Below are 14,324 nucleotides of genomic sequence, written 5' to 3'. Positions count from 1 at the left end.
TGTCTGTGTGAGCCGGAGCAACCCCCGCCCCCTGCCTCTGTGTGGTGGGGGGCGCTGAAGGGAGGGACTTGGGAGAAAGCTGGCGGCGTGGGGCTGCGCCAGGAAGGAGGTGGGGGAGGGGACTGGGGTGCGGAGCAGGGAGAGGTACGGGGCGGACGGGGGCATGAGGGAGGGGCGGGGCCTGCGAGGAGAGCGGCTTCCCTCCTCCCTGTTGTTCGTTACTGGGCATGGCTAGGCATCCCTGCCGCCTGCCTCGTTCGTTGGGGAGAGTCCATTGAACGCGGGAAGAAGGGGGAGTGGCAGGCTCCGTGGCGTTGTTGAACGCAGGCGCTCGGCCCTGGTTCCCGGAGAGCCCGTGCCCTCAGGCGCGGCCGGGGGAGTCCGTAGCGGCCGGGCACGCTGATCGGACCGCTCGGCTCAATCTCCACGCCCCCCCCGGGTCCCGGCGGGGGATGGTGCCTTCCGCAGCGCGCGCCTTGCTCCCGCGGTTCGGCTGCTCTGACGGGGGAGGGGACGTGAGCGCTAGGCTGGTCCCAGGGAGCGCGGGCTGCGGCTCCGCACGGACGGGACCATGTCGGCGGGCGGGGAGGAGCTGAAAGTGCCCGAGGAGATGTTTAAAGATGTCAAGTTCTTCGCTGTGGGAGACATCGACCCCAAGGTACCGGGTCACCCCCCCGCTGGGCTCTATGGGTTCTTCCACCGCTTCCCCGTGCAGCTCGCGCCGGTGACAGCCGTGGAAGCTCGCTCCGCTTTAAAGCTCGCGCCGCGCAAAGGTGGGGGGTGGGGAGGCACTCGCGCGCCCTGTGAGGGGAGGGGGTGCAGCCAGTGTGTACCCCTGCGCCGCAGAAACGGCCGCCCTGGCGCGCAGGCCCCACCGCTGCCTGCCCGGAGCGGCCGGGCCGGGGGAGAGGGACTTCCTGCGGAACAGGGAGGCGGGCCGGGAGCCTGCTGCTGCGCCGGACCGTGCCAGTGCTCCAAGCAACTGGGACAGGGCTGACCCCGGCCCCTTCCGACGGCACCAGGCCGCGGGCTCGGCCCCCCGACAGGCCCCTTCCTCCCCTCCGAGCCTCCCCGCGGGCTCGGCCCCCCCCTTCTCCGGGCCAGCCGCGGGTACAGACCCCCCCACAGCCCTCCCCTCCCTGGGGCCAGCCTGTAGCCACGGCCCCGGGCCAGCTCCTGGGCACTGACAGGCAGCCTCCCCCGGCCCATCACCAGGCGGCCAATATAGATCCCACGGAGGGACCGCTCCTCCCTATGCCCGGTTCCAGGTGACGGCCACTGACCCCACTGATAGTCTTTCCCTCCCTATATGCTTAGCGCCAGCCTGCAGGCACTGACCCCATTGACAAACCCTTCCGACCAGGTCCAAGCCATGGGCACTGACTGCTCTGTCTCTTCCATGCTCAACTCCAGGTTGCAGGCATTGACCTCACTGACATACCCCCTTCACCACCCCATGCCAAATTCCAAGCTATAGGCACTGACTCTCCCACTGACACCCCCAGCACCTGACCATGGGCCCTGACCCCAGTGACAGCTCTCTCCCTAGCTCCAGAGCATACTGGTCTTACTTGCTTTTATGCAGAAAGTTAGCTTGTGGGGGATGGAGAACATACGGAGAACATTCTCATTGTGTTCTTGGATTTATAATGAATACACTTAAATGTGTGGACTAGGCATGTGATCAGCCTGTTTAGTTACTATGTTTGCACATAACTTTGTTAAAACAGGCAGTTATTACTTTTTTGCATGGGAAAAATGTGTTTTGGTGGCTTTTTAGGACTTGTTATAGTTTCATATGATAAACTTGAAGCATTCATCTCTGAAATTATTAAAATTGTATAAAAAAACCTGTCGTCATCAACTCCAGCAGTTGGTTACAAGAACTTAGCTCTACTTTTTTAAGTAAATCAGAATATTCTTGCAGTCTAACTTCTTTACAAAGTTTTGGCTGATTGTCAGTAAGTAGCACACAAGGCCCCAGTCAGACCATTGTAAGAAATCACAAACATTCCAGGATTGAAAATAAAACAGAATTTGAAGTGCCACCTGGAGGGATACATGCTGAGGGATGGTGGGGAGTGGGCGGTGTTGTCAAGGCATGAAGTTTTTTAACGGTAGGGTGCACTTGCATCAGAGACAGAATAAAAAAATGGTAGAGTTTTCAGAAACAGTTTACCTAGATTTGTTCTGTTTTTGTAGTTATAATACTGTTAAACAAAAAAAGTGTTTTTTTTATTAAAGTAACAAAGTAATAAAGCACCCAAAAGATAAGAAATGCTAGAATTAATGTTGCCTATGCAACCTTAATTCAGCCACCTTGTGCATATGCATTTTGAGAAGTTTTTAATTATACGATTATGTATTATTTTTCCCATGAGAAAACTTTGCCTCATTCCTTGCTAGTATGGATGTTGCTTACTTAATGAGCGGGCTAGTCGGTATTTTGTTTTATCTTCATTGTTCAGTGTGTGTAACCCCATGCCTTATTTACTGCACACTATTCAGACTCTGTAGTGGAGACAGAATTATTAATTTTCTCATGGGTATTTCTGTGGTGCCTCTCACTATAGTATTAAAGTGCTTCACAAACATATATTAATTAAATCTTCACAATGCTGCTGTGAGGTGAGGGGTGGTATTATTCCCATTTTACAAATGTAGTCTTAATTTTGTCTTTTCTTAACTTTTGAGTGCTTGACTTTGCAATCTTAATAATGGTATTTCAATATAGCTTTTTATGTGTAACTTTCTAGGTTTTTAAAAAAGCAAACTAAAAAATAGAAATTCCAACATGTATTATATTGACACCCACAGTGGTCATCAGCAGGGTTAGAACCTTTAGATCCAGTGAAGAGATCTCTGTTATTGTTGGAACAGACCTCCTTTATGGAGTAACTAATAGCAGTAGTAGTTTGTCATCCTCTGTGTCAACCAACACCTTTGCCAGATGGTTTCATAGATATTTGCTGACGATAGAGGAATGGTTAGCCTCAGAAATCATGAGTTCTCGTCCAGCCTATGGAGAGGAATGTACTCCACCAGGCATAGACTCTCTGGCAATTTGTCCCAAGCATGAGCCCATCTATCCTGTCCCTCTTTCAGTCTTGTCTCTTCCCCACCCCTACTTCCTTGTCCCATTCCCATTTTCCTTGCCCTTTCAGTCCCAATCTTCCTTTTTCAGGCTTCTCATCACAGGGTACGTCTTCACTACCCACCGTATCAGCGGGTAGCAATCGATTGCTCGGGGATCGATATATCATGTCTCATCTAGACACGATATATCGATCCCCGAATGCACTTATATCGATTCTGTAACTCCACCAACCCGAACGGAGTTGCGGAATCAACAGGGGGAGCTGCGGACATCAATCCCGCGCCGTGAGGACGGTGAGTAATTCGATCTTAGATACTTCGACTTCAGCTACGTTATTCACGTAGCTGATGTTGCGTATCTAAGATCGATTTTACCCCTTAGTGTAGACCAGCCCACAGTCTCTCTCCATTCCCACACCTCATTCCCATTCCCCTTTTCCAGCTCCTCATCTGATCTGTCTCTCCCATCTTCTCACTGCTGCCCCCTGCCCCAGTCTCTTTAGCCAGCCAGTCATAGTTCTCCCCTCACATCCTAGCTCCTAGTCAGATCTGTCTCCTCGCCCCATCCTTGTACACAGTGGTCCTACTCTGCTCTCAGCTCCTTCTCCAATCTCACTGAACACCCCGCTTCCACCAGCTCTCTGTCCCAGTCCTACTCCAACATATCCCTTACCAGCTCTCCCCTCAGTCTGCTTGCCTAACCAGTTTCAGCCTTCTCTTCTCCTCCAGCTCCCAGTCTCAGCAGACTCCTTGTCCCAGTGTACTCATTTCCATCTCCCCTGGTTCAGCTTTTGACTCCCCTGCATTTGACTCAGACAGCTTCCCTCTCTGTGTTGCCTGGATGCCAGCAGAAGGATGTCACAGAGCACAAGAGAGACAGGCTCCCTGTTTTCTAACTTCCAGTGCTTGGCCTTACTCCAGCCCAGAGTCACAGGGAGCAGCAAGTACAGGGAAATTTTGCTTTGCCCCTGTAGTACTTGTCTGGAGCATGTTCAGTTGTTCTGTGGGGATGGCATATGTGCAGTCGGGTCACATGTAAGAACTGGGATGGGCTTGAGCATGCGTAGTGAGGAAATAATTTTCAAAGATTTTAGTTGCCAAACTCTTAACAAGTCTCTACTTAGCATATGCCAACTGACATATTTGAGTGGATTTTTATGAAAATGGGAAAACCACATCCCTGATACAGAGGCCATCCCGTCCCAGATTTCAAGTCCTTGCTCCAAAGCTTCGGGACACTAGAGCCGTTCAAATAAAAGGTTGCCAGAATGTATTAGTCACTAGTCCAGTTCTCATAAATGTTTTTGCAATGGGACTGTTGCTGTTCGACATTCATAAACAATTTGGAAAAGGGAATAGAAGGTGACGTATCGAAGTTTTCAGATGATGGAAAATTACTCAAGATCGTTAACTTCAGTGGTCGGGACCCTAAAGTGGTCAATTACCCCATTTTAATGGGGCGCCAGGGCTGGCTTAGACTTGCTTAGGACGAGGACCAAAGCCTGAGGGCTTCAGCCCTGGGCATTGGGCCTGAGGTTACAGGTCCCCTGCCTGAGGCTGAAGTCCTTGGGCTTCAGCTTTTGCTGCCACCCTGTGCCCCTCCTCTCTCTCTCCCCCGGGGCTTGGGCTGGCTCCGGCTTCAGTCCCCACTCCTGGAGTTGCGTAGTAATTTTTATTGTCCAAAGGGGGTTGCGGTGCAATGAAATTTGAGAACCCCTGGTTAAGTCCAAAGCACGCTGTGAAGAGTTGCAAAGGGATCTCACAAAACTGGGTAACTGTGCAACAAAATGGCAGATGAATTTCATTGGTGATAAACATAAAGTAATGCGTTTTGGAAAACATCCCAACTATACATACAAAATGAATTAACTATTACCACTCAAGAAAGAGAGCTTGGAGTCAGTGTGGAGCTAAGAGGTGAAAACATTATCTAATAGTTCTCTGAAAACATCCACTCAGTGTGCCAAGGTAGTCAGAAAAGTTAACAGAATGTTAGGAACCATTAGGGCAGGAGTAGATAATAAGACACAATATTATAGCGCCACTATATAAATCCATGGTACACGCACACCTTGAATACTGTGTGCAGTTCTGGTCACCCCATCTCAAAAAAGGGTGAGGGTACAGAGAAAGCCAGCAAAAATGATTAGGGGTATGGAACAGCTCCCATATGAAAAGAGATGAAAAAGACTGGGACTATTCAGTTTAAAAAAGAGATTCATAAAGGGGGATATGATAGAGGTCTCAAAAATCATGAATGGTGTGGAGAAATTGAACAAGGAAGAGTTATTTAACCCTTCACAGCACAGAAGAGTTAGGGATCACTCAATTAAATTAATAGGCAGCAGGTTTAAAACATTCATAAGGAAGTACTATTATCACATGATGCACAATCTATCTGTGGAACTCATTGCCAGGGGATGTTGTGAAGGCCAAAAGTATGACTGGGCTCAAAAAAAAGTTAGACAAGTTCATGTAGGATAGTTCCAAGTGGTTATAAGCCAAGATGATCAGGGATGCAACCCCACGCTCTGGGTGTCCCTATGCCTCCGCCTGCCAGATGTTGGAACTAGACAACAGGGCCTGTTCTGTTCATTCCCTTAGAAACATCTGACGTTGGCTGCTGTCAGAAGACAGGGTACTGGGCTAGATGGACCATTAGTCTGACCCAGTATGGTCATTCTTATGTTCTTATGAAATTTTCCAAAGTGATTCAGCATGAGGCAGAAACTCAGCATGTAAAATTTCAGCCAAAAGGGTTAAAGTTTGGCAAAGCTATAAGCAACTGAAAACAGGGTCTTTTAATGGGCAGTATTGGGCAAACTTAATGTTAGGCAGTGCTACCAGCCTTGCCTACAATGTAATTATATTTTCTATAAGAAAACAAGAAGAGAACTGAGTGAAATATTACTTCTCCAACTCCCAAGGGTTGTTAGTGTTGCTACATTAATATTTTTCCCAAACCAAAAATTATCAAATGACCTTTTCATTTGTCTTGCTCTTTGGTTTTCAGGTTATTCAGCTTCTGAAAGCTGGGAAAGCAAAGGAGGTTTCTTATAATGCACTGGCTTCCCACATTATTTCGGAAGATGGGGACAATCCTGAGGTTGGAGAATCTCGTGAGGTCTTCGATCTCCCTGTGGTAAAGGTGAGTAACTGCTATATAACATGGCAGAAGTATTAATACAATTGTTTCCCACTGTAATTAATTGTATTTTGGGTTTTAAAGTATCATTCATGTTCATCTGACGTGTGAAGAAAGTCGGGGAGGGCTGTCTAACCTGCTTCTAAATTTGGTGCCCACCTTATTTTCTGAATGACAGTTGTATAGGATTCCAAAGCTTAGTATAACCCTTTTACCATGACTGTGCTCTCCCCCCACCCCCCCTTTTTTTTTTTTGGTTACTACTTGCCTGTTTGTTCTCATTGTCCTTCCCATTTTTTTTTATCACCTTCACATTTCTTCCTCGGTTATATAGGGTGATGTGGTTCTAGTCACTTTACAATTATTTTTCCTGGAAAAGTCTGTCTGCAGCTGCTGGCAATAAAATACATCAGTTTCTATTATAAAAAGTCATCTTCATGTGCATTTCTTCACATGCACATTTTGAGACCTGTTTTTTTTTAAAGTAAAGCCTAGATAGGTTCCATATAAATCTCAGTGTTTCCAGCTTTTGTGATGTTATCATGAATCTTTTGGTGTTTTTTCTTAAAGTGCTGGAGTCTTCTAAATACACCAGAATCTCTGCTTTCATTTAAAAAAAAAAAAAAAAGGGTGTTTCTTGTTTTCATGTTTGTGGAAGTAAGCTTGAAAATGTGAACCTAATTGTTTAAGAGCCAGAAAGTCAATATAAAGATCTTAGAATATATTATTTAAAAAATTTCATGGTTTGGGGATGAGAGGTAATGACATCTATTTATTTATTTATTTTAAGGCTAGAAGTTGGCAATACTGAATTCTGGTGGCTCATAATATGTTGTACAGTAGAACTGCAAAGTTTAGAACACCAGAGTTACAAAATGACCAGTCAACCACACACCTCATTTGGAACTGGAAGTATTCAGTCAGGCAGCAGCAGAGATTAAAAAAAAAAAAAAAAAGGCAAATACGTTAACTCCTTTTGCTTAAGGTTGTGGTTATGTTCCTGAAAAATATGACTTTAAGTGAAACAATGTTAAGCGAATCCAATTTCCCCATAAGAATTGATGTAAACAGGGGGAGTTAGGTTCCAGGGAAACTTTTTTCACCAGACAAAAAACTATATTATATAGATATACACCTAGTATACGTTTTAAACAAACAATACTGTTCGCAGCTAAGCTGATTGTGAAGCTTGATTGAGGTGGTGAAGTTAGAGGGTGGAAGAGGGAGGGATATGTCCCAGGGAATGCCTTGCTGCTAAATGATGAACTAGCACTCGGCTGAGCCCTCAAGGGTTAACACACTGTTATTAATGTATCCTCTCACACAAGGCAGCAGGAACACGAGGGAGGGGAGACAGCATAGCAGACACAGACAGACACACACCTTGTGTGTGGGAGAAAGAGAAATGCACACTGCCCCTGTAAGTAAGCAGATCCACTCTTCAGTCCATTGTCTTTTTAAGTGGATCAGGAAGTTGAGACAGCAGCTGCTGCCCCAGGCTCTCTCTATTTCTCTCCATCCGTGTCCCCTCCCTGCTCTATATGGAGAAGGGGCAAGTGGGGTGCAGAAGCAGTGGGGAGGGGGGCACCCTTACATTAGCCCTCCCTTCCTTCCCGCCTGCACAGCAAGCAGGAATCTCTGGGAGCAGCTCCAAGGCAGAGGGCAGGAGCAGCATATGGTAGTGGGGGAAGAGACAGCTGACCTGCCCAGCAATTGATAGCCTGCTGGGTGGCTGCAGCACAGGGAACTTAGGGGAGCAGGAAGCTAATGGGGGGCTGCCAGTCCACCCTGGTTCCAAGCCCCCACCAGCTAGCTGCAACAGGCTGCTCTTCCTGCAAGCAGTGGACAAAGCAGGTGGCTGCCAAACGACATTAGAAGGAATCGTTGCACAACTTTAAACCAGCATATTCCCTAGTTAATCAGCAGCGTAACAACGAAACAACGTTAACCGAGATGACTTTAAGTGAGGAGTTACTGTTCAGTACTGTATTAAACATAAAGTTTACCCCCCATCACCCCTCAAAAAAAAGGGGGGAAAGCAGCATTTTTCTGCAAAGTACAGTTTAAAAGCTGTCTTAAGTCAATGTTCAGTTGTAAACTTTTGAAAAAACAACCATACTGTTTTGTTCAGAGTTACAAACACCTTGGGAATGGAGGTTGTTCGTAACTTTCAGGTTCTGCTATAGTACCTGAGTTTGCAAGACAGTGTAGAAGTACAAATAAACTAACAGGAACTAGTGGAAGTCAATAATGAAATTCCAGTAGGAGCAGGTTTCTATTTAAACGCAAATCAAACAAATCCATTTTCTAAGATGTTTTTGGCTCTTTACTTTAGTAATAGTGATTATAATACTTAGCTCTCTTACAATGCTTTTCATATGTGAGGTCACTGGAAGGGGAGTATCATTTCTCCCTATCACATTCTGGGGTGCAATCCAGACTAGCGAGGAGGGAGGGATAGCTCAGTGGTTTGAGCATTGGCCTGCTAAAACCAGGGTTGTGAGTTCAGGTCTTGAGGGGGCCACTTAGGGATCTGGGGCAAAATCAGTACTTGATCCTGCTAGTAAAGGCAGGGGGCTGGACTCAATGACCTTTCAGGGTCCCTTCCAGTTCTATGAGATAGGTTGTGTTACCATCTGCCCTTCAACATCGGGTGCCTCACTATGCTTTGCTGCTGTAGCTCCCAACCTGGGCCCCTAACAAACAGTATGCAGTTTCACACCCTGAGCATCTGTATAACTGCAGCCTTCCAGTCACCTTCTGGTTTCCACCAGCCTCAGTTACCACTTGCAGGATGACCCCAACCCACTCCCAGTCCCAAAATTTCCCCAAAATGTGTGTTCTTCACTGTCCAGTTCTCTCCTGGACAGTTCAGATGTTAGAGGTTGTTGCCCCTGTAAGGGACCAGTATCCAACAGTTTGCTTTTTAATTGGAGATATCCAAAAGTTCAATTTAAGTACAACACTGGATTAGTTTTGATCAAAGGTTAAAATAATTTTCTTTAACTACAAAGAGAGAGATTTTAAGTGAGTACAAATATAAGGCATTAAAGTCAGAAATGGTTAAAGAGGAATAAAGATAAAACATTTTCTAGTAACTAAAACTTAACAAACAAGACTTAGTTCAAGGTAAAATCCTTACACATGTTCCCAGCAATGGGTCTGACCAAATTCTCAGGTCAGAACCCTTCCAGAGTCTGGTTCCTTTGTTGTCTTAGGTGAAAGAGAGCAAGAGCGAGATAGGGAGAGAAAGAAAGTTAGAATACCTGGGGTGGTTTTGCCCCTCACTTTTATAGTCTAGTCACCCTTTGATATGCATCTTTCTGAGGATAGAGACATGGAGTCTTATGGTGAGAGGTTCCATGTTATTTGTTAAAATACAGATTGATCTGTTCCTGCTCCCCTCCGGTGCCAGAGAATGGGCACATGACCAGTGATTGCCAGTCAGCTTTGATGACACCTGGCTAGAGGTGTTAGCTTGTCCTTTGTCTTTGAGGAACAAGTTTAGTCCTCCCAGACTTGTCTGGTAAACACATTTCAGTCAAAGTTTCAGCTTATGTTCATAACTTTAAATGTAATGTTGCTACTCACACTTCACCATGATATTATTGACCAGTGAATTGTTAGATTTCAAATGATACATCACAAGGCATATGTTATGCATGATTATTACACTGATGTGTTGGGTGTAAATACAGAGTTGCATTTGGTCACATGCCCCTCTTCACAAATGGGGGAAACTGGCACAAAATTGTGTGACCTTGAGACACTTCCCTGCCAGTCACAGACAGAGCTGGAACAGACCCCAGGTTTCCAGATTCTTACCATTCCAGTGCCAAGAGGTGGATTAGGGGTTTGTGGGGCTCTGGGCCAGAGGAAGGGGGGCCCCCCTGCTCCCCCTCTACTCCCACACTACTGCCAGAGAGCTGAGTTTGGGTGCGGGGGCTTTCCCCGCTCACCCAGTGCTCCTGCCCCATCTGGTACTCCTGCTAAAGAGCGGGGTCAGGGCACGTGGGCTTCCCCCACTCCCCAGCAGGAGCACCAAGCAGGTTGGGGCACAGAGAGACCCATTTTTCTGGGGGCCCCCCCAGTTGGCCGGGGCTCCTGCTCATGGATTCCATTGCCCAGTGGCTAATCCACTAGACAATGCTGCTTCTCTAAGTTCTCTCTCTCCTGGTAACTCAGTGCCCCTGCTTTTGTATGCAGTAGATATGGAACTGTTCAGCTGGGGCACTTGCAGACACACTGGATGCTATGGCTGATTGTTTGTGTGGAATGCTCTGTGGCTTACTTATGTATGCACAAACAAGGAGATTGCTGTCAGTCTTAGGTGCAGAGGAAGGATTTAGAAGCATTACAGTGCTTTCCACTTTCTAATGGCTTTAATTTAAATAATTTAATTTCATGTAGTAGTACCAACTTTTTTTTTTTTTTTAAACATTTGTCAAGTAGAAGGGCTGGACTTTCAGCTGAACTGTTTAATCTGATCTGATAACGTCATAGTGTGAACTTGTAAATCAAGAAGATAAGCCTCAGTGTGAAGAGAGAGGAAGTTATAGTATGTAGCTAAAATAGGGAAAAGAAATAGAGAAAATGGAAAAGGTAAAGCCTAAAAAAGTTTAAGGAAAATCAAAATAAATCTTTGGGAGTGGAGAGAGGATTAAATCCTCAAAATAAATACATATATCTTGAATTCTATCTATCTTTAAGGGAGTCTAAATATATGGTGTTTAAAGCGGGGGACTGAAAGTCAGGAAACCTGGGTTCTTTCCAGTCTTTGCTGCTGCCTTGCTCAGTTTAGCTGTGTTTAAAAGCTAGTAATATCATGTGGGGTGTTGTGAACATTAAGTAGATTGTTTATAAAGCACTTGATGATCCTAAGATGAAAGGTATAGAACTCGAGTGTTTTTAAAATGAATAGAAACAGAAATCAAACTATTATTTGTGTGTATTGCTGCAGATACTTCACTAAAAATATACGTCATTAATTTTGTCTTGCAGCCTTCCTGGGTGATTTTGTCTGTTCAGTGTGGAGCTCTTCTGCCGTATCCTTACAATTTGAACGACTCAATCGGAACATACTGTATGAAAAATATGTCAAAATTAAAGTATACGTTCTGCATATTAAATGCTAAAATCTGTTGTAGCAATATGGGTGCACTGTTAAAGCCAAAAAAATCAGGAAATACAGAACATAAGGCCCTCATACTGCAAGCATTTACATATGTGGTTAACCTTACTAATGCAGGTAGTCCCACTGTTACTACCTGTGGTAGTAAATGTAAACCACATGCATACACATTTGCAGTATCAAGGCCTAAAGGTCTAATAATGTCCTCACAATGCGAATAGTAGTAATTCGGTTACACTGTATATGTCTAGTATTATCTATGCCTGTTCTTTCTGATTAAGAATGTAGCTTTATTAGTGTTTATGCTGTAAAATCTGCATGAGACGACACTGTTTGTGCAGGTTGAGTCAATGTTGCTGTATAACCATAACTTAGCACTTCCTTGACTTTTATTTTAATTTTGCAACCTTATCTGACCTAAGTGTTGTATTTTACAATGTATTGCATTTCCATTTAATAAAAAATGAAGAAGTGTGGGGGTGGGAGTCGCATGGATGACTTGCAAAGACAACTTCAGCATTATCAGCATTCAGTGGTTCCAGTCAGGCTTTGAAGTTAAACCTTCAGTGAAGGTGAATAAAGTGGCAAGTTCCCCAGCCTTTGGTTCTACTATTGCCTTGAGACAGTTTTTGCAAGTCTGGGTTAACTCAGTAGCAACATGTCTCTTTATGTTGTAATGATTGTATCTTTTGTATAAAGGGGCCAGAATTATTTCTTTTTAATGAAAGTTTTGAATTTGCAGTCGGTTGGCCTATGGAGCAGCCATTTCACAGATGCTGTAAATTGGTTATCCCTTTATTTTTTTAATGCCTTCAATTTTTGGCCGTTCTTTTGCAGTAACTTGTTTTTGTTTCAATGAGATATGTACAGTATCTCCGCAGCAAGTTTTCCAAGCAGCAGCCCATGAGTAGCTACCCCCGTGCATGTCAGATTGGATGGAGAGAACATGCAGTGTTAATGTAACAAAGGGCTTGTCTACATCAGAAAGTTGCAGCGCTGGTGAGGGAGTTACAGCGCTGCAACTTTGAAGGTGTACACATCTGCAGGGCACCACCAGCGCTGCAACTCCCTGTTTGCAGCGCTGGCCGTACTCCCGTTTTGTCTCGGGTGTAGAGGATCCAGCGCTGGTGATCCAGCGCTGGTAATCCAATGTAGACAGTTACCAGCGCTTTTCTTGACCTCCGTGGAAGGAGGAAGCCTCTGGTAATCAAGCTGGTTTCCTTTCCCGGTTTGCTCTCTCGGTCCCGGAGCCACCCAGCAAACCGCAGGGAAGGAGACCTGCTTGCTCGGGGTTCCGGGACCGAGAGAGCAAACCGGGAAAGGAGACCAGCTTCGCCGCGGTTTGCTCTCGCGTTCCCGGAGCCACCCAGCAAACCGCAGGGAAGGAGACCTGCTTGCTCGGGGTTCCGGGACCGAGAGAGCAAACCGGGAACGCCGCGGTTTGCTCTCTCGGTCCCGGAGCCAGCCAGCAAACCGCAGGGAAGGAGACCTGCTTGCTCGGGGTTCCGGGACCGAGAGAGCAAACCGGGAAAGGAAACCAGCTTCGCCGCGGTTTGCTCTCTCGGTCCCGGAACCCCGAGCAAGCAGGTCTCCTTCCCTGCGGTTTGCTGGGTGGCTCCGGGAACGCGAGAGCAAACCGCGGCGTTCCCGGTTTGTTCTCTCGGTCCCGGAACCCCGAGCAAGCAGGTCTCCTTCCCTGCGGTTTGCTGGGTGGCTCCGGGACCGAGAGAGCAAACCGCGGCGTTCCCGGTTTGCTCTCTCGGTCCCGGAACCCCGAGCAAGCAGGTCTCCTTCCCTGCGGTTTGCTGGGTGGCTCCGGGACCGAGAGAGCAAACCGCGGGGAAGCTGGTTTCCTTTCCCGGTTTGCTCTCTCGTCCCGGAACCCCCCTTGAAGCCGCCCAACAGCGCTGCAGTGTGGCCACATCTAACACCACTTGCAGCGCTGGTTGCTGTAAGTGTGGCCACTCTGCAGTGCTGGCCCTATACAGCTGTACTAATACAGCTGTAACAACCAGCGCTGCAAAATTTTAGATGTAGACATGGCCAAAGAGTGATAGGCCTTAATTAGGCGTTGCAGAAATGGTTAGCAGATGCTTGATTTAGTATGTCCAAGGGTGATTTTTTTTTAAATCACTTTATTATGCCAAGTTTTTAAAAACTTGTTCATGGACATATTTGCTTGTGAAGGCTATTAGCGTAGCAAGTTTCAAAACTGAGCCATTTGTGAATTATTTGTGAGGAAGGGAAAAGTGGTACATTCTTTTAAAATGGGGAAAAAGTGAGGATTTTTTTCACTTTTTCAGAGTTTACACTTTCAAAACAAATAATCTTTCAGGAGAGGCAAAGTATGGACATTTCAGCTAAATAACTGAACTTCTACAAAATATGAACATAGAAAAATGGTGGTATAATTTATCTGTAATGATTATTGCCAGGCCTCCCCAAACAGCCAGGCTTGGCCCCGCCAATGCTCCACCGCCAGACCCCTCCTGCCAGTTCCCCTGGCTCAGTACTGTGGCCCCGGGCTGGGGCTGGCACTGGCACTGGGGCCACACTGTCCACCCAGAGCTCCAGGGCTGAGGCTGTGCCACCCACCCTCCAGGCACTCAAGGGTGGGGCTTTGAGTGGAAAGGGCAGGACTTGGCGCTAGCCTCCCACAGCCAGTGGTTCACGCGCTACCTATGTTGCCAGGTGATTTATGAATGCTGTTAAAGAACACTAGCATGTGATAGTGCATTCTCCATGCTATATTATTTCTATGTACTATTTATTGAAGGTGTCATTTAAAAAAAAATTTAGTGTATTTTTCAGTTGGTAGCAATGCCATCCTTTGCTGTTATTTTAATGGAAAGCCACAGGCTACTTAACATTTTGGCTTTTCTGTTAAGCCAAAGATTGAAGGGATGTGGACGCTAAGGCCTTGTCTACACTACAGGGGGAGATCGATCTAAG

At 46.3% G+C, this 14,324-nt stretch overlaps 1 protein-coding gene across 1 annotated transcript in view; it reads left to right on the top strand.

Moving 5' to 3' along the window:
• Window positions 1-273: 273 nt before the first annotated feature.
• The window catches only part of PAXIP1 (PAX interacting protein 1), a 110,734-nt gene continuing 96,683 nt past the window's right edge, over window positions 274-14,324 (top strand). Inside the window, exons 1-3 of the mRNA XM_030550082.1 lie at window positions 274-658; window positions 6,110-6,244; window positions 11,243-11,286. Of these exons, the coding sequence (XP_030405942.1) occupies window positions 572-658; window positions 6,110-6,244; window positions 11,243-11,286 (266 nt within the window). The 5' untranslated portion in view covers window positions 274-571. The remainder of the gene's footprint in view (window positions 659-6,109; window positions 6,245-11,242; window positions 11,287-14,324) is intronic.

The sequence above is a fragment of the Gopherus evgoodei genome, chromosome 2 (assembly GCF_007399415.2).
Source record: "Gopherus evgoodei ecotype Sinaloan lineage chromosome 2, rGopEvg1_v1.p, whole genome shotgun sequence".
In the NCBI taxonomy this organism is placed as follows: Eukaryota; Metazoa; Chordata; order Testudines; family Testudinidae; genus Gopherus; species Gopherus evgoodei.
This window is presented reverse-complemented; position numbering and strand designations above follow the sequence as displayed.